Source organism: Phalacrocorax aristotelis, chromosome 4, assembly GCF_949628215.1.
Source record: "Phalacrocorax aristotelis chromosome 4, bGulAri2.1, whole genome shotgun sequence".
Classification (NCBI taxonomy): Eukaryota; Metazoa; Chordata; class Aves; order Suliformes; family Phalacrocoracidae; genus Phalacrocorax; species Phalacrocorax aristotelis.
In genome coordinates, this window is record NC_134279.1 from 25,340,121 (window position 1) to 25,364,780 (window position 24,660).

Genomic DNA, 24,660 nt, shown 5'->3' on the forward strand with positions numbered 1-24,660 from the left:
ACTGAAAAGTCATTTAACATACGTACCTATAACACTGTAGGTTTCTCCAGGAGACTGGCCTGAACACTGAATTCTGTTCCCTAACACATTTATGCAACAAAGTTTTTTGAATGTTGTACATAAGAAAGGCCAAGTCAGCATAATCCGTACAAGTTTTCCTCAGTATGCCTAAACTGCAAAACTGACAAGACCCATGTCCAGAAGTGGCCAAGCTTGGAGCAGGGCCTGGGTGCATACCAGTCCCTCCTTTCCCAAGGCCTGGTTTTCTCAAGAAGGAAACCTGGGCAAGTACAACAGAAGGGAATCCACTTGTTCTCAGCAGTACATTGAGCTGGACTGATCCCATCATACCAATCTTTAGGAGCACATCTGTCTTGACACGTGTCTGAAGCCTGTAACACCTTATATTCTTCAGTTTCTTCCTAACTTTCCTACCCAGTTTTCTCTTGTCCTTGTACGTTTGAAGATCTCAGACCCTTTGAAGATAGTGTCTTTTCCAGATCTGGAAGTCTTCCCGGACATGCTGGCCCAGGCAGGTTGAGTGGCTGTTTGCCCAGGACCTCTCAGGCCATACAGCGACCCAGTGCCTGCTGGGCTGCTGCACATTTGGAAATCCCAGGCAAAAATCAGCTCTCTCTCTTCCTACCAGGCAGGTCCAGGAAAGCTGGCATGTTTGGTAGCCTTGTGTGCGATGAGTGACTATTTCTGGCTCCTCTTGCACATCTGAGCATGCTTTTTCTCCTGAACACATCAAATAGTGTGTTGAGTGCTGACCTTTCCACCCCTAAGTCTTGGTGCCTGGGAATGCTTTGGCTACTACTGTCAAGCAATAGGAAACCTCAAGCCCTGGAGGACTAGAGGCATGCATAACCATGATGAGGAGGCCTACAGCTTGAAAAAGTTTTTTTTGGATGTTATCTCCTCATTGTGAAGACAAAGTTTGACTTCAGAATTTATGGAGTCTTTTGGGGGTCTTTCACTCAATATCTTTGTCCCAAAGCTCACACAGATCTCTGCCCCAGAGCACAGCCATAGCACTGCAGTGGCCACTGTCAGGAGCTGTAGGTTGTCCACTGTCCCCCAAAATCTCCAACATAGAAAGTAAGAGGTCTTAATGGAGAGTGAAGTCTCTGGCTTTGGGAAAACTGATCCACCTCAGTTTGCAGGCTCTGCATCGCTTATGAATGGGCCACGTTCTCCTGGCTGCATTTGTGTGGCTTGCTTACTCCTCAGTTCTGCCTTTAGCCAGGGATTTAGGGTCCAAACTGAGCAAAGGAGCTGGCCTGCTCTAGGAGCCCTCTTGGAGCCTGACAACACATTGATTTCAATATCATGAAATTACACTTCCTCCAACGAGAGGGGAGGATGGGCAAGCGGTCAGAAATAAAGCTGGAATGAAAAAACAACCCCCCAAAAAACTTATGAAATTCAATCGGGACTCCATTCCAGCCAGGGGATTTCCCTCAGGGTCAGTTTGCAATTACAATCTACAATTTCCACTTTAGTAAGCTCTTTACCCAATTTAGCAGTCTTTGGTTCCCTAGCTGATCCGTATTAATGGTTTCCAAAACCTTCAGCATGCATCAGAACTGACTTTGGGTTTCATTTGTAAAATCCCTCTGTGATTTTCCAAACCAGACATTTGGTACCTGACAGGTAATCAGCTCAGGAGCATTGTTTCCAGCTGTAGGCACATTTCCCACCATCGATTCCATTAATGTCTTTGTCTTTGTTAGGGCAACAGTTTTCAGAGCGAACGGCAAAGTTTTTAAATAATTTACTGAGTCAAGTGAGCTGTATGCTGTTGCTGTTGTTTATGAAAGCAATATACGGATCACATGGATACTTTCTGTTGGATGAGGGATTTATTGCTAGCAATTTATACAGCAAACTGCGGAATGTCCTTTTCAGCAGTTTCAGCGCAGCTGGGCTTCAAAATTTTTGGAAAGAAACTGGTTAGGAGAAGGACTTTCTAAATATCTGATTAAAAGCTCTAAAGACCTGGTTTTCCTGGGGAAAAGGTGATTTTAGTGATGGAGTATATGTGGCTGTCTTGATTAAAAACAATCTTACACCTGTCCTTTATATTGGTAAAACTCTGTCCATACTAAGAGAAAAGGAATGGTTATGATTTTAACCTTACATAAAAACGAAGTTTCCTAGTACAGGCAAGTCCTCAAACAACTGTTTAGTGAATAGCGTTAATAAAATGTGTAATAATCAAGGCCTGAACTGGAAGATGTTTCTTCAGGCAACCTCTGTACTGACATGAATACCCCTGCTTCTACACACACACTTTAATTACCATGTTTCAGGGAACATTCCCTTTTATTTACAAAAGCTACAACCAGTCAGGAACATTGTGGGTTTTGCTTGGGGAAAAATCCCAAATATTGTTTTCAGAGCCTTATTCTGGAGATGGCATGGACAAGCAGAGAATGTTAACTTCTGCGTCTAGAAAATAAAGAGTTTTACATACACCTTCAGCACTTTTTTTCCCCCCTACCGCACATGTTCTACGAAAGCTGCACAAATTATGATTCTTAAAATGATTATACTCTAGAGAATATCTGTTGAGGCCAAATAACAAAAATCCTGTCCCTGATAATAAATGGAGCAGACGTGCTGAAGAGCATCTGGTCAACAAAATTGCGTAGCTGGGTGGCCTAAAATGTTCTCCTGTTTTGCAAATTACTCAGCCAAACAGCAGGGATCTAAGAATATTGCATCGTATCTCAAACCAGGCTCCTTTTGCTTGGCTAAGTGTAATTTAGCCCTAGTCATTTGTCAAGAAATAATATAAGCATACAGCATGATGCTAGTGAGGGCGTAGAGGAGAGAGGCCTCAGCACAGCGCTATGCCAGGAAGTCTTTGCTAAGAACTGGATCTGCACTTCAGAGATTTATACGAGGCAGATTTTCACATCAGTGGACATCCTTAAGTAGGGAAGGATTTGCTGAGCTTTTTCAGCTAGAGAAACTCAGGAAGAGCTTACTTGCTAGGGGAACAGTGGTCTGGCTGGGGCTTTGCTCTAGATTCCCTGTCCATTGGTGTCACTGCCTCCAGTAGAGGAGGAAAGCGCTGACAGCTCGACTGAACCACAAGACCATGTGTTACACCCCTAAGGAGAAAGGAAGGGGAAGAAGCAAAAGCATACAACTCTGGGATCATCCCCTGCCTCAGCTGTAAAAAAGATGTAAACCAATACATAATTAACAATGGGTTGAGCAACCCAGACTAGGGTTTAGGCTAAGTGAGGAGTTTATGTTGAGGGGCAAATTGTATTTAGGTTTTCAGGTTGTAATTCAACGTAATGTCTTGTGAACTCCTTGTGCCTGGTCAGCTACACCTTCGGGAGGTTTGAATCTAAGCAAGAACTGGATTGGACTGCCTGTTGCATCTAAATAGAGGAGCTATTTTAATTTTATGGATTCAGATTCAAACATACTCACTTCATTAGGGCACCTACCAAATACCCAGCTGTTTAAGCAGGCACTATCACTTCTCTTACTTATTTGTAAAGAACTTACACTGGGCAGTTGCCTTTAGTCGCTGTTGTAAAATAAAGAATATTAACGCCAATACATAATGGCACATGGCGTTGTAGTCCTATGTCTTCCGTAAGTAGGAAGACATCAAGTGCATAGATTCACACCTTAAAAGGTGTTAAAATGTTAGAACCCACAGAAAACTGTGAATTATTTCTATCCATGGTCTGTGAATCTCTTGTACCCTGGACTTGTACATTCCCCTAGACTCTAGGGTTCAAGTCAGGGGTGAGGTTGGAGAAATAGGGCTCCTTCCTCACCCCTGTGCCTGTATGGAAGGTACTGACTGGGATCTCACCGAGATGGGAGACAGGGAAGGACTGCAAAACATTGCATGTATCAAAGTCAGAGGGACCACTGTGAATACCTAATCTGATAAAATAGGCTGCATAAAATTGGTTATAGGAAAGGGATAAATATGTTCCTGTTTGTACTATAAAAAGAGATTATTCATTTTTTAAAATATGCAAATCACAGTACATCTATCATCTGAACCATGTTCAGGCTGCAACAGGACTTACAGGTTTTCCACTAGCGGATATTCTCTCTACCCAGTGAAACTGGTGCACTGCAAAGCATACCAAGTAAGTGCTCATAGGAACTGACTTCTCAAAAGTTGTCTGAATCCAGCCATCGCTCAGCCGTACGGTTTGCTGCAGAAATGGAAAAATAATTAATTTGATTTTTGGAATTGCAAACACATGCAGAAGAGGGTACAATATTTCTCTGAAGGCTGCAACTACATAGGAATGATAAATTACCTCTCCAGGTTCACCTCTTCTGGCATCCCATTGCCGATGGCATGAGAACAGACAAAATGTTTTTTTCTGCAATACTGCAATGCACGAAATGGGACTTTGTTTTTCTGCACTAAATAAGTTTACCTGATTCTAATTTTGCATCAAGGATTTGAAATCATTCACATGCACAGGAATTTTGCCAACAGGAGTTTTCCACTGAATGCTAGTGTGTTTGGTTCTTGAAATAGTTGCATAAAATAACGTCACTTTGGGCAGATCAGAGAAGAGATTAGATTCTCTCCTCTCTTAAATACATGCATCATGTATTGGGGATCCCCATGTCAGGGACTGCAGAGATGCTACTTAGGATAAAGACCACTCTAATGAATCTATCCTGAACTAATTCAGATAAAAAAATAGCACTGTTAATCGGTGGGTTGTTTAAATGTACATAAGGTTTAGTGCTGATCAAAGCTTTTATTTTGTAAATCAATTAAAAACCATTCCCGATTTTCCCAAATGTCCTTAACTCTCAGCTGAACTATATGACCAAACGTGAAACCTGTTGTATGTGATTCACCCTCCAAATATTTATTTCTGGTAATCATTATCTATTATTGCCTGTTTGATAATTTTTTATGCTTCTGATTAGATGACTAACTTAAATAGGACAAAAGTAAACCATATAAAAACCAGTAACCTTCTACTAGAGATACAATACTCTATGCGATTTGTTTGTTATAAAGACAATATAAATAAAGCACAGAAAGTGAATGTTACAGGTAATACGATTCCATGAGCAAAAAAACCCTTTCCACAGATACATTCACAAAACTCTTTCACAGAGATATTTGCAATCTACTTTTCCATTATTTGACTCATTTTGACTCTATTTTGATATCTTTTGTTCTTTCAACAAAGTCAGAACTTCAGTGGAAAAAAAAGCAAAAAAAAAAAAAAGCACTGCAGTGAAAAATGTAAGCGAAATGTGCAAGTTTCTGACTTTGCTGAGCTGATTTCACCATGTCAATTGTAAAGCTCCACACCACCAAAATTACTACAGGACAAGTAACGCACAACGTGTCTTGCATTTACAAACCATTACATTTCCATGTGCTGAAAAGATTTCCCAAAGATCTTTCACTACTCAGAACAGAGCTACTGACCTTGTGAGCACACTAGATGAAAAAGTGCCCTCCTATCATCTGTTAGTCAAACCTGAGTATGAACCCAGTGTAATCTACATTTCTCTACTTGTATTTGGGTTTTAGCAAATTAATTAACAAGTGGTAGCCACCCTTTTGAAAGCTCATTTCTGTATGTACATACTAGAGGCAAGGTCCACATGTAAAGGTGTAAAGCAAATCTCAAACCCCGCTAAATCTTGATAACATCTAGTCTCATCCCCTCACCTCCCTTGCTGGTATCCGCACTTGTCTGAGGTCTGTGAGGAAAGGTACGGCAAACACCCTCCTTTCATGTGTTGCTCATCAAAGTGCCTGGTGCTCTTTTAGGTGTTGGTAGAAATATTTTTAATAACAATAGCTCAGAGATTTAAATTTGCAAAGGGTTTGGGAAGCAGCTGTATCAGATTGGTAATAGTTCTCTCAGCTGCATTGCTAGGGGATAGTTAAAGTTTGGGAGACTCCTTAAATAAAATAGTACACAGTAAAGCAGACCTTTGTTTTCTGGGCGGGAGTCTGATTGGGAACATGCAAATGTCAACAGCCTGGAGGTTGGAAGATCTTTTTTTTTTTTTTTTTAAATCTTGGCACTTTATCTCCCACTTCAGAACTTATTCATTAGAAATTATGCATTGGACTACACATTCAGTTAAGCTATTCATTAGAAACTCTCTCAGCTGAAAGCCATTCAGTCTTCTTCCAGAGGGCCCAGAGGTAGATAATTGATGCCATTGAATTTCATACAAAACTTGGAATTTGACCCACCAGGTCCAGAAATAGATTATTTAGGAAATTACAGTCATGGTGAACCGACAAGTGTCCACACCCATGAGATGACAGATGGGATTTCAGATCCTGTATTATTAAAAATAATAATCCTAGACTTTCTTGCTAGCAGAATCCTTTGTCATTAGATTGTGATCAACAGACCCTCACTTTGGAACATTACGTAGTTTCAGTGATTATTTTAGACTTCCCATTTGGGAAGCAGCTGTCTTCCGGAGTATTCCTTCTCAGAGTCCACCTGGTTTGACTGAAGAACCTGTTATTACCTATTTATAGTTAGCAGGGGACAGAAGAGACATTTCATTTCTGCTTTGGATTTGCCTCTGTATTTCCATGCTGTGTGCTGGTGGACCACTGGGAGTCCTGACCAACCAACCAGTCCTGTTCTATGGAATATTTATTAACTACTAGCTTTACAGTGTCTGGGTTGTAGAGTCTGTGAATGCACAAGGACCTTGTGATCCATGCTGCCTTTCCAGTGGCTTTACAGAACCATTCCACTTAGGCAGCAGAGTTGGGAAATACATACCTGTACTGGCATGTTTGAAAGTGCTTGGTATGTGTCTTCATGGATGATAGATATGTTGTAAGTTGCCTTTTTGTTGGGCTCGTCAAAGCAAGGAAATGATTTCCGTGCATCTGTTGGCTCATGATCGGTAGCTGCAATGCTCCTTAAACAAACAACACGTTGGCAAACCGTTTAAATTTTTATCTAAGCACAATTTTTTAGCAATTTCACAAACTAATGTCAACTACAAATATTTGTGTGTACTTGTCCATTCATAAATGTAGGTGACATCAGAAATGCACAAGCTGACATCGTATAGGCATGTAGGTTTCAGAGCAAAAGCTAAAGTCAATTGCTTGTTATCAAATATTTTTGGGAGCCAGGCAATAAGATATGAATAACCTCTCATGGACGGTAAAAATTTTGCTCACCTTCCTGGTGAGCTTCCCCATTAAGTTTGTGCCTAAAAGAAACTACTGGTGGTATCATCTGAAAGGAAATGAAGGTCCTGGTATAGGGATGTTTACTTAAGTCCCTCCATATGTTGTTTACCCACTAGAGCATATTTTGGGATTGGAGTCTCGAACATCTCCTGAGAAGACACCTGGGAATTGCGTAAGTGCCCCTAAAATCTCATCCTGCTTGTGTGTTTCTTTTTCTGCAGGTACCATGTACATTTTTTCTGCTGGTGCTGTTAAGGCCCCCTGACTTCATTAATGAAACTGCTGGAGAAAGCATGGAAAGTTCAGGTGAACATCCTAGTATATAACTAATGCTATGCTAGCCATGTTGGGCGTTTAGATCTCAGCTATGCAAAAACAACTGGAGGAGCTAAACAATAGGGGTCATGTAAAAAAAATAAGGTGAAGGCTGTGAACGTTCATATCATGTGCTTGCTTCCCACAGTGGCATTGGGCTCCCCCCATTAATGAACCATACAGTGGCAGTGCATATTATCCACTGATTGATGGTGAAAGGGATCACAGATGCTTCTTCAATTAATCTGGAATGTTGAGCATTTTCTGACAGCACTTCTACAGCTGCTCCAACTATATTAAGGTAGTTTTTCTTTCCAAAAAGTAATTAAAAGTGTACATCATAAATTATGGATCTGCAGCAGTCCTACAAGCTCGCTTGACAAACTATCTTCCAATGTTTCTGTTGCCCTTGGCATTTCCTTGTGACGGTTAAATACTAAACTGGTCATTAGGAACTTGTAGCAGCAAGGGTCATTTAGAAGCCTGATGGAGGTAATATGTCTGGGTTCTTATCATTCATGTTCATTGGAATAGTAACTCAAAAGTTTGTGGGCAGAAAGCACAATGAAAATTCACCTTAACATAACTTCAGGCTGAATAGAGTTTCTTTTGCTTGGTAAGTCGTTTGATGTCACTCTACTTTTTGTAGGATATGAAAGCTATTTCATGATTAAGTTAACTTCAAGTCCCCAGGGCAATGCTTCACACTTATTACTTAAAATTTGGCTATATATTTTGACACATTTATATCTTGTTCCTACAGACTGATAACACTGTGATATTTCTGTTGATTTATAAGGTGATAATCCATCTGTCCTCATATATTTGTGGAGGCAGAGAGACATCAGCAGTGTAAAACCTTAGCAGTACCATTCCTATGGGACAGATGATGAGGGCTCCAGGCTATGGCATGCATAGAAGGGGCACTAGAAACGTGAAAGGTTGTAATTTCCTTTCAAACTGTATAATGTAGTTATTAGATAAAATTTTCCTCACTTATGTGGCTTCTGCCCTTCTACTTGCTGTTCATGTCCAGACCTTTAAATGTGAACTGGAGGTGACAGCTGTAAATATCATAGTAATAAGAAGTGAAGATCTGCCTGAGACTGCATCCAGCTGTTGTTCCCAAAATAAAGCAGTGCTGCATTTAGAGCCATGATGAATTTTCTTTCCGCCCCCCACCCCAAAGCATGGGGAGTTGGTGCAAAAACCCTTCCCCTTGAGCTAATTAAAGCATTAATAAAGCATTTTTCTCCTAGGATTTCTCTAAATTCAGATTCATTGCTTAGAAAATTTTCTCCTTGAGGAAGAAATCCAGGGGTGTTACTTGTGTACAGTAAAGAATATTCTACCTTTCCCTAATCAATAAAATCATAAATGCAAGTCTCCCTGCTAGAGATATGCCCAGCTGAGCATCTTATAAGCTTCTTGTTCTCCTCTTAAGGGGAACAGAGAGAATTCCTATAAAAGGGAAACCATACTTTGTCACGAATAGTAATGCAAAATCAAAACCAGCTGCTGTGACATGTTTGTATTATCAGTAATATTAAGGAGAAAATAACAGGGTTTTTTTGCACATTCCTTGAGAGGAACTACTTAGTTAAAAGAACCCATTACACCAGGCAAGGACTCTTGCTGTGCTCCTTTCCATAATACCTGAAAATAACACAACGGCTCACAGATTCATGCAAAGTAAGGAAGGACCGTTATCCCCCTTTCATCAATGGGGAAATGAAATGCACAGAGGGATAGCTTTACCAAAGGGCTTCAGTGGTTACAGCTGGATTCAGGTACCCACAGGAGGATCTGGGCAGGTCTATGTCTAAAATCTGCGTTCGCAAAGTTTCTGTTTTCCTGCTCCCTACTCACACATGCACATCAATTTAAATAGTTCTACTCTCAAGGTATCTCAAGATCTGGTTCTGGGCATGTCCAAAAGCACCTTTGTCCTGATGGGGATTGTGTGATCTGTCTGAACAGGATTCCCAAATTAAGCATTCTCCTCCCTGAGCCTCCCCAGGATCCCAGACTTGCAGGGACGTTCAGCACATGCCTACTTGTTTTCCACAAAATGTGGTGGGAGATTTGAATATAAGCAACAACAGAGCCTGGACTTGTGTCCAGTTTGTAAACAAAAGGCATTATAGCAATGCTTTGGCAAACCTTTGCCTTCACAGACAGCCAGCTGGGGAGCAGCTCAGGCCTGGGAGCTGACTTTCCAGTGTTATTAATTCTCTCAAATGGTCCCACTGCTTCTAACACTGCCCGGAAGGGATAGCGGAGTAGGTTAGTTATACATTGGTTCTCATTTTCACCTCAGCCCCCTTCTCTCTAACAACCACTATTAATAGACTTGCTTGACTTTTATTTATTACCTGATTCAATTTGTATTTACTTACAATATGACAAAAGAAGAGGAACTATTTGGGTTGAAATTTTCTAAGGGTGATGTTTGTTTCAGGCAAAGGCAAAATAGAAAAGCTAATTCCAATCAGCATTTTTTTCTGACTAGAAATCCAGGGGAAAATGCAGTTTTAATAAGTAATAAAATCCTTCCCTCACCATTCTTCTTCACCCCATCCTATCACCTACCCTCATGCCCTATAGCAGCAGCTTGGCTGGTGGTTACTTTCATTTCAAAGCTGTACGTATCACTATCATGTACATTGCCTCTCCCACCCCCACAAACAATCTGCCCAAACTTAACCACATGAAAAGCATTTTAGAAATCACCATTCACTCATTTATTAGAGCCCTCCTCAAGCCTAACAAACTAACTCACATGCTCAAGTTCCTTTCTGTATTGAGTGTTTTCAGACTGCTGGCTAGGATCATCCTTGAAATTGTAGCTTTCAGCATCCAAATCAAGAAATAGGAACCCTCTTGAAGTGAGCTCACATTTTATGCTTTCTTTAGCTTATGAACTTCTCATTTCTTCCTGACATCAGATGCTTGGTCCTTGTCTTCCCACACTGTTTGGATCTGAGGAATGGGCACTCCTCCTGCTCTGTGACTCAGGAGACCTGTGTTCTGGTCCTGCTGTTGTGACAGACCTGGGCCAATTAATTTAATATCCAGGTATCCTTTACCAATTAAAAGGAAGCAACACACCTCTTCTTAGAAGGATGCTAAGAGTTTATACTTTAAAGCTGCTGTGGGAATGTCACATGCTCAAAGTATAAAACCAAAGCACCTTCCGATTCAGAGCAATACTGAGGTGGTAGAGGGAGGAAAACAAGAGGGAAAGAGCTGGCTGGGGTTCGAGCTGTTCTCTACATGGCTTCTTCCCAGATCAGATAACTATGTTTAAGTATGAAAAATCAATGCTTGTTTTTTCCTCTGCCTCTTGGATTTGCTGCTGCTGGTGCTTGTCACTGCTGCTACTCCTGGCATTGCCTGTCAGCAGCTGAATGGAGCTGACTCTCACTCATAACACTGTTGTCCCAGGAGGGCAAACAAGTGCTTGTCTCTATGTTCCTGCTACAGGGCCTTGGAAAAGTCTAGCCAAGTTTATCTTTTAGCTGTAAATGCTGGAATGAGTCACTTCAGAAACGTGAATATTGGAAAACAGATGAGTGTCCTCTCCATATGTTAACTGCAAAGAAATGCCTCTGAGCAGCGGACAATGGCTTTTTCAAGCTTTCATCTTGACGTAGTGCAAACCTTGGAAGTGGAATGGATTAACTGAACTGGCAGAGGCTTTGTAATCTTTCAATAACTATTGGTATATTAAAAAGGAAAAGCTGGAGCACAAAAAACTTGTGTCAAAGATAACCTTCATCATTTGGTTCATCATAACCTTTACCCATAATTTAAACCAGCTGTAGGAGGGACAGGGAAGTTCTGGTTTGGATATTCCTCAGGCTTGCAACATCAAGGAAGCACGATGTCAGGAAAACTATCACAAGAGCATTTTATACCAAAAATTTTACCTTGGGGAGTGACAGGAGAGAGTGGTGAGAGCTGTGTGTTATTTATTGTACTACAGAGATAAAAACAGGCCTCGATCCCTCCAGCCCTCTGAGGGAGCCACTCGTAAAGCTCAAAGGTAACCTGGGACCAGTAGAGTTTGAAAAGGTTTTTCAGAATAATAATAACAAACCCCTCATCTCTCCAGCCCACATTCGCTTGTCAACAGCCAAAGGATTTTGAATACAGCATATTCCTTAAGGGAATGAGAAAATTAAAGAACAGCCCAGAAATGTCAGCAAATTGGTGAGAGACAAGACTGAGAAGCTGAAACACGAACAGAGCAGGCCTGAGCAAGTAGAAATAGAGAAGAAAGTTTAATAAATAAATGAAAAACTGCTTTACTTGATCATTCCGTTCTCAGTGTAGGTGGTCCTATAAAACCCAACCAGAGAACCATTCAGCCAGCCTTGAAACTTCAGGGTGAGTATATAGGGATCACTTTCATCAGTGACAGAGAGCTCTGCTTCTGCCTTCATCACTATGTACTCTTGTGGCTTGTACCCAAAGCAGTCATTCAGAGCAATCTGCTGTCCTGAGGATTTCCGGAGTGTGGGCATTTCCGTAATCTTGGTCTCTCGCAAGTGGAGCCACAGGTAGCTGGTAGGTTTTTCCAAAGCAATAGAAATACTGACCGTCCCAGTGTAAATGTCTTTCTCCATTTCAGGCTTCATTTCCAGATCATAGTGGACAGGCTTGACAAAAGTGGGTAGCCTAAAATGTCTCCAGTCTCCAGTCTCATCATTTTTAGGAGGACAGGGACCCAAATCCACTGGGGACGGAAGGGTTGTTGGCTGAACTGTTCCCTCTGGCAGTTGCTGAGGTTTAGGTCTGCTTAATCCAACGCCAAGCCCCACAGCAAGACCTACAACGACCACGACGCCGCAGATGACAGCCACATGCTTTGTCTTCATGCAGTACCTCTTGGACTTCTTGTCCTCAAAATCCATGCCCTCCATCTCTGCTCCCGGGTCTGTTCTCAGAGCAAAACATTAACCGTAAAAAGCTTATTAGTCACTTCAGCACTTGCATTCAGTAAACTCAGCAGACTTGGTTTGTATTTTAATTGTGCAGCTATAGCTGTTCTCTGCCCTTCTCCCCCACCTCGCTTTCCACAAGACACTCAATTAATTAAAGACAACATGCATTTGGAGGAAATGTGAATGATCAAAAGGAGCGCGGCTGGGCTGGGAGATGGAGGGAACCAACACAGAAGAATATTGTTCCTGCCGTGCTCCCCTTATAAGCAGCACAACCCCACCCCCAGCCCCTCCTGCTCTGGCCTGAGTTAAATATAAAACAGTGCTATGTTAATCAGCAGTTAAGAGATGATCAGATGCCAAAGCTCTGTCAGCAGCTTTTGCAGATAGAGGTGTAGCTGCTCCAAACCCTCAACCTTTGCCACTACCTCTTCCTTTTTTTTCCTCTGCTCTGTCTTATTTGGGTTTTTTGAGGTTTGGGGTTTTTTTTTTTTACGTTTTCCTCTTACTAGCAAAGATTTCCTTGAACTTTCACCCTATAGTTTGTGAAATGACATCTCCAAAGTCTCAAAAATCCAGCAAAAATCACATACATCTTTCAAGGCCTTTTCAACTGTTTCCCTTCTTTTCTAGGCTCATTTACCTTTGCCAAGTAATTTGAGGCAGTCATGGTTAGAAGAATGCACAGTGGAACAATAAATTTTGATCATTCACTTCAAACTTTAAAACATGTCTAATTCCTCTCCCCCTCTCATAGGGTCAATTTTCCAGGAGATTGCTCGTAACCATGCATGCAGGCTGGTAGCCTGGGATAGCACTGCCTTGTCAGTCAGCACAATTGCAGGGCTGCCTGTGAACCCTTGCAGTGAGGGAAACTTCTAAATACGCAGTTATATGATTTACTTACTAAAGATCTAATTTAGCATTTATTGCATGTCATCAAGATGTGGCGCTTCATTGAAACAAATTAGTTGAATAGAGCCTGATTCTGCTTGGGAGAACTTATTGTAAGGCCTTGCTAAGCCTGCAAGCAAGACATTGTTAATGCAGTATGAAACTGAGTGCAGCAGTAGCCTTGACCTTGTTTGATGCTGAACTAAGGGAAAACAGTGTAGAATAGAAACCTCCGTCCCTGGATCTCTTAACCCTTTTTCTCCACTTATAGAGCACGCTTGAGTAGATTTTTAATCAGGTACATCAGTTTGGCTTCATGCCTTTTGTTTTAGATTATTAGGAGACAGATTAACATCACTCTTCACATTCAATTACAACTCTCTGACTATTTAGACTTTTTTTTTTTTTTTGAGATGGATGAAGTCAACCTGGATGGGTTCACTTAGGCTCTAGAATCAGTCAACACATGCTCTGAGTGAGATGCACTGAATCAGGGAAGGAGCTTTCCAGGATAGACTTCATCCAGTCTATTTAGAAAAGGACCTGCTCTCAAGCTTTTTAATTCTCCCTTTGAAATATCACCAGCCGCCACAGGGAACTTTAGCCACCCAGTCCACATCGGCACTCTTAGAGCAAACTACTATTTATATAGCATTTTGTTTTAAAGGTAAGGTTTTCCAACAGGCACTGAGAAGAAATGGTCTTTTTTGCACAGCATCAAGTTAACTCTTACTCAGATATTTTCAAATGTGAAAAACAAATGCAAAAAAAAGTCATGCAGAAAGATAAAAATCTGTTTCGCATTATGTCTGTTTTTATTGTTTCCCATTTCTCTGCTGTGATCAAAACTAGATATGACATGGGAAACCAGTGCCCTTTAATGGATTGGGTAAGAATTTAACTTCTAGCAACAGAGCCAGCATTGAAGATCATGTTCTTAACATCTAAAACCATTTCAGCTTTTCTTTTGTTCTGATTGGACAGGACAAGGAAAAAGAGTGAGAACAGATTTTAAATAAGACATCTTAAGCCAGAGCAGGCCATAAGTGATGAGACAGTAAATGTGTCTTGATTTTAGACATGCTTTTTACATCATTCCCATTTTCATTCTCCTTAGCCGTGAGGCTTTCTGTTACATTTTTAATCCGAAGATGAAAAATGCTGTTTGAGTTTATAGACTGCAGAGCAGGTTATCTACTGTAATTATGAAGAGAATTCCAGATTTCTTCACTGGTAACAATTACATCCTTCAGAAAGAGCTAAAAAACATATGTGGATGAACTGGTCCTAAACAGCAAAAATATTCCTTATCCTAAGCCTTAACAACCACACTAGCAGTAAAATCCATTACAAGCTAATTAGGAGTGACAAACAAATTAGCTCAACAAGTAGCAGAGATCATTGCTGTCTTCTGCCAGTCAAAAGCAGTAGAGCAGCTCTAGCATTGATCTTCTCTTTATAAAAACCGAGGTTCAAGCCTAGTTACAGATGAAAATAGTTTTAATATATTTCTGATAGTGGTAGCTAAGAGCAGACTTATCCCTCCCATATCAGAAATATGCTTTGGTTCCTAGCTGACGCCACTGGGGTCAGCTAGCAGTGCTAAGAAGCTGCCTAGCTGCCAAGACAGCTAGGGACCAATGACCCAGGACAAGTCAAGACTCAAACTATTAATTCCTCTACACAGGAGCAATAACAGAGGGCATTGCTCCCAAAGGCAATGCCAGTGCTGTCCCTGCTTGGTTGTCTTCAGGTAGAAAGGGGCAGGGAACAGGAACTGCCTCCCCAGAGAGGAAAGCACCATAGCCCTCATCAACAAGGTATAGATAATTTGTCTACCCTCTCCCCACGGGCATAAGTTGATGAAACCCCATATGGGAAGTGGAAGAAAGCTAACCCCAGACTGCTCCAGCATAATTGGCTGGATCGAGTTGGCAAAAAATAAGCAAGTGCTGGCTAAGCTTGGGGGTTAAATTGTTTTATTTCAATTTCTAGAAAATTGAAAAGAGATCGAAAAAAATCTTATCAGTCACCTGGACAGTGCTAACACCTGCTATAATTTGCTTAGTGTTGATTTTTAATGGAAGAAATTTCACCTTACGTTAGGATTTAGTTCTTAGTCTGCACCAGATTTACCACACTAGCTTAACTCTGCCCCTTTGGCTACCTAAAATGGAGGGGAGTATGAAGTCACTCTGCTCTGTCATGACATTGCTTGTGGAGACATGTATGTGCCTCTAGGAGCAATTTCCAGACATCTTCTCAGGCAACTACCAGGAATATGAATGAATCCTAATATTTATCCCCAAATTTCCAGCCATTCATTTCCAATATAATTTCCAATTTTAAGTTCAGAAAATGGAATAAAATTTCCACAAGTGACAGTCAGGAACAGCACTAGCACAGGCCTGCTGTTGGCATTCAGGGAGAAGTCACATAGTCCCAGGAAATCCTTAACTGAAGCTGACAATGAGAAAAGAGCTGCTCTGGAAAGCATAAAAAACATGAAAAGAAATGAAGTATATTAAAAAAAACACCAACCCACAAAAAACTCCACTGCAACTCACAATAAATGAAACTCCTCCAAGCCAAGTCCATCCTTGGAATAATATGAAACAATTACTGGGCCTATGCCAAGGAGGTCTTTGGCTCTCTGTGTCCAGGGGTATTGAGGCAACATGAGGGCAGCAGAGTCTACAGACCTCTGATTTCCTTCTGTTCTCTGAGCTGCCCCTGTTATGAGATTTAGGGATACCGTAATAAATGCACCCTCTCTGCCTCCATCAGGAGGAATTTGGCTCTTGTTATGCTAAACTAACACTCCGTGTTAGATTTGTCATTGCAAAAAAAAAAGAAGGCATGAAGCAATCTGCTGTAGTGACTGTTTTCTGGTAAAGCTGCTCTTTTCCCCTGTGGCCCTCTACCAAAAAATATTTAGGACATTAATTTGAGAAATGGGAAACTGGTTGTGGTGTTCCACCAGGTCACAAATGAACTGTGTCAGAAATAATTCCCTGGTCCAATGTTTTCCTACATCTGTAATGACTGATTTTGTCTCCATCTTTGGCTGCGAACACCCTCGAACAATCATTAATCCCCTAGAGTTCACAAGCCTTAGTAATTACTGGCGTGCAGTGGTCCTTGTTCCACTCACAATCTTCTCTATGTCAGTTTGTAACTACAAAACAAGCCCTTTTGGGTTTGTGTTGTTTGGAAATGCAAATATTTTGAACTGATTTGAGGAAGAGTCAGGATTTCTCCAGTCATAATTGTTTCCCTGCTTAGATCTTTGAAATCTGGCCGCAGGTGTGGAGTACTGTTGGCTGCAGTGCCTCGAGAGGGCTGCATTATTTCCACTTGCAGACTGACAAGTTCCATAACGCATTGGTTGAAACACAGTGCAGTCCCACCACCTGGGTTCTGCTGTGTTTTCCCTGCAGATCAGTACTGCATGTTTTATTTATCACTAGGGTCAAGGCTGAAGGGAGTTACCTCAAAGCCTCTTCACAAGGAAGTGCTGTGAGTTACCTTTAGAAGAGATTTTATTTCCTTTCTTTCTTTTTTTGCTGTTTCAAATTCCAAATTCTGTGCCTCGAAATGTGAATGTCATCTTTTGTACTATTTGTGTAAGCAAAGCAAGTCAAACTGTATTAATTTGTTTTGCCATATCCTATCCTATCCTATCCTATCCTATCCTATCCTATCCTATCCTATCCTATCCTATCCTATCCTATCCTATCCTATCCTATTATTTCATCTTCCACTGCATTGCTACCAAGATGAGCTTGCTTGGGTTCTTTCATTCGAGTCATCGGCCTTTAATGCAAACTAGAACAGTAGTCTGGATACCGGTAAATACAGTTCCAACTTTCCAATTCTAGCATGTTTTATTATTTTTACATTTTAGTACCCTATCTCTTGTCAACACTGGTCATTAAAGTACTCACAGTTTATTGCTTTTCAGAGTTTAGCATCCAGTACGAAATTTCCTTTTTGTCTTTAAAAACATGCCTGAGGAGAGTTCTACTGGATCAGCAAAATACAATTTGACTTATATGGACATTTTTTTCAAACTCACTCAACATATATCTTGTTTAATGATTTTCTAAGCAAAAGTGAGAAAAGTAACAAGCTTTTACAGTGTAACCTCTAGAATACATTGGGACACCAGCAGGCCCACAGGAAAACCAAATACTGTGGTTTAGAAATTCAGGGGGAAATACCTCAATGAATTTCTGAGGGCATTTTATCCTCTTAGAATGAAAAACTTGCTTTCCACTCTCTTCGCTTGTTATTGTGAGTGAGGGTGGTTCCTTAGAAGACCTCCTCTCTCCACTTGCAATTCAGGGCACTACTTTTAATCTATCTGATATGAGTTGCAGTTCCCAGAGGTGCCACCTCTGCCCTTGAGCACTGCTGTGTCATTCGGTATGCAGTTATATTGAACCATTTGTACATCCTGATAGCAGGGCATGAGAAGAAAAGTATTTTGATGGAGGAGAGGTGTAAAATTTCCTTCCTACCTTAACTGGCTCCAGCCTGAAACTGTTAACCTTCAGGGCAGGTTTATTTGTATTGCTTTCTCCTTTATAAGCAGGGGGAAATTCAGAGGCCAAATAAGTGATAACAAAGCATTAGTCAGCCCAGTGATGATGTTTGCTCAGCATGCAGCGATAGTACTAAATCCAAGTATGATACTAGATTTGTTGAGCAGGTAATAGAGATTACTGTGGAAAACAGTATTTTCAGTTGAAGGCATGTTTTCACTTACAGTAAATTGTGGTTTTCTCACCTTACTGAAAAAGATATAGTAGAAAAAAGAAGGCATTGCACTAAGTGGCAAGACAAACAGAATAGAAGGATCAATCATCCTTTTAATCACTGAAAGAGATTAAGACACTGAATCTTGCTGTCTTACAACTGTGTGTACTGGAAGCAATTCCATAACAGTCAATAGCAAGGTGCTTGAGAATTTGAAAAAAAGAGCAGTAGGATATGATAATAGTGAAAAATAATGAGTAGCTTAGATTAAGATAGTTTACGTATCCCATAATATAATAGCAAGGAAACTCATAGAGGTTTCAAAGGCAGTAAATTTGACACAGATTAGAAGAAAACCTTTCACCTTAATCTCACATATATCTCATTCATAGTGGCATTCATAGTGAGGGGCCATAGATGCTGTTTGTGAAGCATCTAATGAAAGCCACTGAGAAGCAGAAAGCGGACCAAGAAGACTTCTGATCTGTTCTGCTTCATGTAGTCCTTTTCTGCTGAAGGTGCATCAGAAATCATGGCAAGTCACAGAAAAATTATTGCTTATGATTTCCAGGATTAGAAAAGTCTCATAAATGAAACCAAGTTAATGGCAGAGAAGATGACAGTTCAACATTTTTGCTCAGCTGGTGATGTAATCTCAGGGGAATTGTCTGTCAACATGTATTTAGGTTACTTCCAAGTCTGTTACCTGTTTCATTTTCTTGGCCAGGGTGATGAAGCTGATAAAAGAGAAAACAATTGGAGTGGAATAAACTGTTTCATTTAATATTATATAAAAGAAATTGGTTTTCCCCCTTTTAAGCAGGATTGTAGTTATATTAAGGCACTTGAAAATTAATCAAGAGACTGGGGGATTGTCATGGTTTAACCTGGCAAGCAGCTAAACACCACGCAGCCATTCGCTCACTTCTCCCCCAGAGGGATGGGGAAGAGAATCAGAAAAAAGGTAAAACTCATGGGTTGAGATAAAGACAATTTAATAGGAAAATAATAATAATGATAAAATAATATACAAAACAAGTGATGCACAATGCAACTGCTCACCACCTGCTGACCAATGTCCAGCCAGTTCCCAAGCAGCAGCCCCACCCTGCCAGCCAAACTCCCCAGTTTTTTGTTCAGCATGACATCATATAGTATGGAATATTCTTTTGGCCAGTTGGGGTCAGCTGTCTTGGCTCTCTCCCATTCCAGCTTCTTGTGCACCTCTAGCCTTCTTACGGGCAGGGAAGTATGAGAAGCTTAAAGGCCCTTTGCTTAGCGTAAGCACTGCACAGCAACAACTAAAATATCTGTGTGTTATCAACATTATTCTCATCCTAAATCCAAAACACAGCATGTACCAACTACTAGGAAGAAAATTAACTCTATCCCAGGCCAAACCAGGACAGGGATGAAAGAAAGTCCACAATTATAGATCTGGCTTCTTTCCCTTCCTCCCATCCCAGTTGAATCTATTTGCCTGCAAAGTGGAAATAGAACAAGATATGTCTTTGGGACTTCAACCACATTTATTTCATCTGTTTTGCCCTGCATGGAATATCTCTCTCTCAAGGACCAGCTCTGTTTTCATCAGTCCTTACCTACCCTCAGCCACTGCCAACAGCTGCTGCAGTGACTGAGGAGAGCAGGAGACAGACAGAGATCTGTTAGCTGATTCCCATGCAAGTTCCTAAATCACTCACCACACACACTTTCACAGACAGGTATATATCTGAGGGGTGGTGAGGTGTATGCACTGGAGTACCAGTCAGCAAGTTTGCCTGAAAGGGGGTGTCACATTAGGAGGAGGGCTCTGATACAAGTGATATTTATTTGATGTTATTTGGGAGTCATGTCCTTTGGAACAATAACCGGCCAAATGTTTTCACACAGAAAGAATACTATAAAATATTTTGTTCTATTTTAGCAAACGCAAGCTAATCTGGGAGTACAATTTTATTGGCTGACAGTAAGTCCTCATATCTAAATTAATTTTTATTATGAGCAGCAGCAACTAAAATGGTAGGTGTTTCTACACAAGGATGAGGGCATCTTTACTCTTCAGCCATATAACATGTTATTTTGAGCTTGAATGCAGCAGTACAGGTTGCCAAGAGCATAAGTGAACAGACCAGAAAAATTCAGCACTTGGTAAAGATTGCACTGAAGAAAAAGCAGCACAAGCAAAATCAAAGAAACCCAGGAATTTCAGATCTTACAAATGATCAAAGCAATATTTCATCTTCCTTTTAAAACCAGCTGCAGAGTCACATCCTTTATATCCAACAACAAATGGAGCCAAAAAGGCTTAGAGTTGGGGAAATAATCAAATAGTGTCTTGGACTATCTGGATCTAGTTCAAAGTTTTAAACCCTTGTCCAAGACCTCTTCCACTGATAATCAGATGTCAAATGAGATTGGATCTTATGCACCAATTCACTTTTAAGTTTGCAGGGTTGCTGCCTCTGCTGTCCCTGGAGAAGTTTATGCACTGGTATTTACATAAGCTACCGGATGGGATATAGTTGTACAGCCAGGTATTTCCTGCAGACCCTTCTTTCCCTTCTCACTATAATTTACTTTTTTATTTTCCTTTTCCTCAAACTGCAATGAAAGACTTCAGCAGGAATTTTCCTTTACTAAGAACTTCCTTCCAAGAGCTTCTGCCAATAGAAACCACAAAAAATACCAACATACTTAATAAATGAGAAAGGGTATAAAAGACAACTTTTCAGCCTCTGTCCTAATGTCTTTTAGAAACCCACATCACTCCTTGTATATGCTGTTTTCAGGGTATTTCTCGTTCCTTCTGAAGTCAATAATAATGTTTCCATTCACTGCAGAGAGGCCAAGAAGTAGAGCAAAGAAGTTGCAGGCCTACATTTATTACTATGTCTGGGGGAACGTTTGGACATAAGATGTTTGATGTTTCTTCCTCCCAGAACTTTTTTCTATTTATATACTTACATTCAAGAGCAGCTTAATCTTTTTAGATGGAGTAGAGGCTTGGTCCTTGCCCAGAGAGTGCACCTGCTGGTATTAGAAACAAGAAAAAAGTAGGGTACTAAAAAATGGAAAGGGAGAATGAAATGAAGTGATAGGACAATTACATCAGCATAGCCATGTAGGCAGGTAGGTATGTGCTATTCATCTTGATTATTTGCAATCCAACATACGTAATTCATATTACATGAAATTCATATTACACAGCAGGCTCTCATTCTGTTGGCTTGCTTCACATGATGACACAGGATTTTAAATGAAGTTCTTTTAAATGAAATAATTCCATTGATTGGACTCTCAGACAAAGCAATTGCCAGCTGAGTTATCAGAACTCATATCTATGGTGCAATCAACAGTGTTTCAATTCTGGTGAGTCAGTCTAAAGATTAAAAGTCAAAGGACAAACTGTTCAGCATAGTTTTAAAATTATCATACCTTACCTTTTAAAAGAGAAGAAAGTTGTTTCAGAAGTATATACTTAGGGTAACAAAAAAGCAAGGTGTAATCTACTTAACTTCCCCTCATACCTTTAAGTTCCATCTGATTTTTACAATGGAAATAACATTTTTTGAAGACGATACTCTACTACAGTGATACACAGCAACAAGAAGTTCTCTCAGAGACAGAACTTTAATAATTTTCTTAAGTTTACATAAAAATTTGTGCACCGAGTTGACTATGACATAAGGACATCTCTGTACAAGATCTCAGTCTGCCTACTCCAGTTGGAGGGTCAGCCCTTTTTTTCCAAAAGCTATGCCACCCTCTTCCTTCCATCTAGTTTGATCTGTAATATCTCTAGTATTGACAGAGACATTCAAGTCTTCAGACATGGCCCATAGGAGGGAAAAAAATGGAAAAGGAGCTAAAGCTAATCACAAGTTACGGAGAGGTTCAAAACAATACTGCCTTTGTAGTCAATTATAAAGTTGTTAATGTAAAAGGACACTGAAACCTATTTCTACCCCACAGTCCTTCCTGCTTACTGTTCTAATTGTCCATTATCCCAGACCGGGACAGGCACCTGAGCTGCTGATATTCTGGGGATATTTTGCCTAGATTACAAAGAAATGCTTCCGGCTATGTGGAACATTTTAATGCCACTGTTTCAACAGCACCAGGTAAAAAAAAACCTTAAATATTCTAGATAGAGAAATAGAAAGGGCTTTTTCTGCTTTTCCAAAGTGGGGACTGGTTTTCCTAACTCTTATCTTCCTCTAAGAGGTAGCTGCACATTTAGTGCTGGAGAGAAAACAGAGTTCATAGCCTTGCCTTCAGGCAGACTCACTACAGTTTAACATGCTGCACAAGCTGTTCCCTATTGTCCACAGCAATATTTTGGCACACACTCAGCTGAGACTCCCTGATTCACATGAAGAATTTAAACAAGCGGCCCAGTTTTTCAACTGCTCCTTAGTGAACTTAAGCATCCAGTTTAACTCTGAATCTTCAGAAAAATTAAATAAAGAAAAATAAGAATTACTGAAATTTTAATTTAATTTAATAGTTTTGTGAAGAAAAAGCAAGAAAGAAGATAAGTAGTGAAAAAAAGAGGCAGTACCTGCTTTCCAAGGTTACCCTGAAAGCTTATGTGTATTACATGTTGCAGCTCTGTGCTCCTGGAATCCTATCAAAAACAGTGTTATACCCCTGACTATATCTAGACTTGCAGGCAGAACTACACCCTCGTTTTAACAAAAAGATGAGTGCTGGTTATGCTTGTTTGATCATTTGGACTACTGCCATCCCCACATTGAGCTGGGTGTCTGCGCTCATGTTGTGCCAGGCCTTCCCTGCAGTACAGTAAGACTCAGGACTTTGTCTCCTGCAATACACTGAAAAAGTCCCACAGAGAGGAAAGTTGTTATGTTGCTTCAGGTCATGCATGTGACCAGCATCAGTGTCCAAGTGAATTCTCACTATAGCTTTTATCTGATGACTGTAAGTGCAGGCTTCAGAGGAAGACTGATATCTGGCTCTTTCATTCCACCAGGAAATAAAATTTAGCACTAATCCTGCAGTTCTGCCCAGGGCAGAACACCCAGTGTAGCAGGAATTAGAGCAATTCTCCCAAGAGGAGCTGATCCCACTTCAGCCCTGTATCACAGCCCTTCTGAGTAGCCAAATAGGGGGATATTGTCTGTCCTGACAAGGGATACTGTCCATACTAACCAAGCCCTTGAGAACAAACTCAGTCAGACAGACCATAATTTCTGCTGCCTCAGATTCTTTTCTGCAACACTAAATACAATGCCTCCTCAAAGCCTTTGCATTCCTCTTTTGGCGTCAGTAAAGACCCTTATCCACCTCCCTTTTGCCAGGGGAAAATTCTAAAATTCAGTTTCTCGGGTGTTTCACAGCACACATTTGCAGCTTTAGGAGTGTCAGAAATCATTGTAACAAGGGAGAGAAAGTGTCTTCATGCAGCAAATCATTATAGTCACCTCCTGCCCTGGGAACAGCATGAACTAGTCTCTTAAATACAGTTCTAAATCCCTTGATCTGCTGGGATTTACAACCTCACCCAGAAAGCAAGGGGTGAAGCCAGGCAATGACTAGGGAGAAGAGGAAATGGCCTCAACTGCTCTGAAAAAAAAGGCTGGGAAGAGAGTGGCTAAAGGGGGTTGTGGCTAAAGGAACTAGCTTTCTAAGGTGAGGCCTGATGACTGAGTGAGATGGAGGATGGATGTAAGTAAAAACATTTCCCTGGATGAACAGTTAACAAGGCAACCTGGTTGGTTTTGGTTGGTTTATTTTTGCACCTGTGTGACTCAGTGACAGATGTACCACACTTCAGATTCAATTCCCTTGCACTAACGTTACACATGCAGCCTCTCATGTCCATCTCCCATCAACATAAGAGCATCCAGGACCAGACCTGTGTTTATTTATGCCTGTCCCCAAAACTGAGTGATCATTTCTATACTTTAGATAATTGAATTCCAAAAGTGGTGAGCTAAGTGACCTGGCAGCAGTGGAAATGTGGCTCTGAGAGATTTTTGTGTCAGATTATGATTTACTTCCCTGTTCTAGCAAGTGGAAACCCATGCTGCTTTCCTAAGCTACCTATCTTGAAAAGGTGCTTTCACTATTCTCATGAGCACAATCTTCCATTGTCTTACTCTGTGGCAACTTCACTGCTCATTTATAAATAGGAACAGATGTTTCACTCACACACCAATGAAGAACAGGTGTGGAGAATAAAATTTTTTCCTCCTGATTTAGTATTGTTTCCCTTTCTTCACGCTAGCTTCTCTGTGAAGATAATCCGCTCCCCTGTTGGCTAGCTGCTCAGGCTGGAGTGGAAGAGCCAGGCTGTGCTCTACCCCATGCATTCTGCCCCGAGAAGAGCTGGATTTAACAGTCCTGTTCTCTTCAATGCCAAGAAGTACAAAACAGATGACTTTCTGCAGCTGCATGAAGGTGGCAGTGAGGGAGCCTGAATCAATATGCCTGATTATGCAAATGGTGTCAAGGTACTCTCCTGTTTTAGACTTGTGCTGATAGATTTGTAGCATTTTGAGTATA

General features: G+C 40.8%; 1 protein-coding gene across 2 annotated transcripts in view; it reads right to left on the reverse strand.

The window, feature by feature from the left end:
* Positions 1–24,660, reverse strand: part of ENPEP (glutamyl aminopeptidase) — a 67,307-nt gene that overhangs the window by 24,369 nt on the left and 18,278 nt on the right. Inside the window, exons 1-5 of one of the 2 annotated variants that reach the window (XM_075090649.1) lie at positions 22,694–22,764; positions 21,097–21,162; positions 11,840–12,467; positions 6,789–6,930; positions 4,071–4,202 (exon numbers count right to left, since the gene is read on the reverse strand). In XM_075090649.1, the coding sequence (XP_074946750.1) occupies positions 4,071–4,202; positions 6,789–6,930; positions 11,840–12,453 (888 nt within the window). In that variant the 5' untranslated portion in view covers positions 12,454–12,467; positions 21,097–21,162; positions 22,694–22,764. Of the gene's footprint in view, positions 1–4,070; positions 4,203–6,788; positions 6,931–11,839; positions 12,468–21,096; positions 21,163–22,693; positions 22,765–24,660 lie in introns of those variants that run through there. The other variant, XM_075090650.1, reaches the window with a different exon arrangement.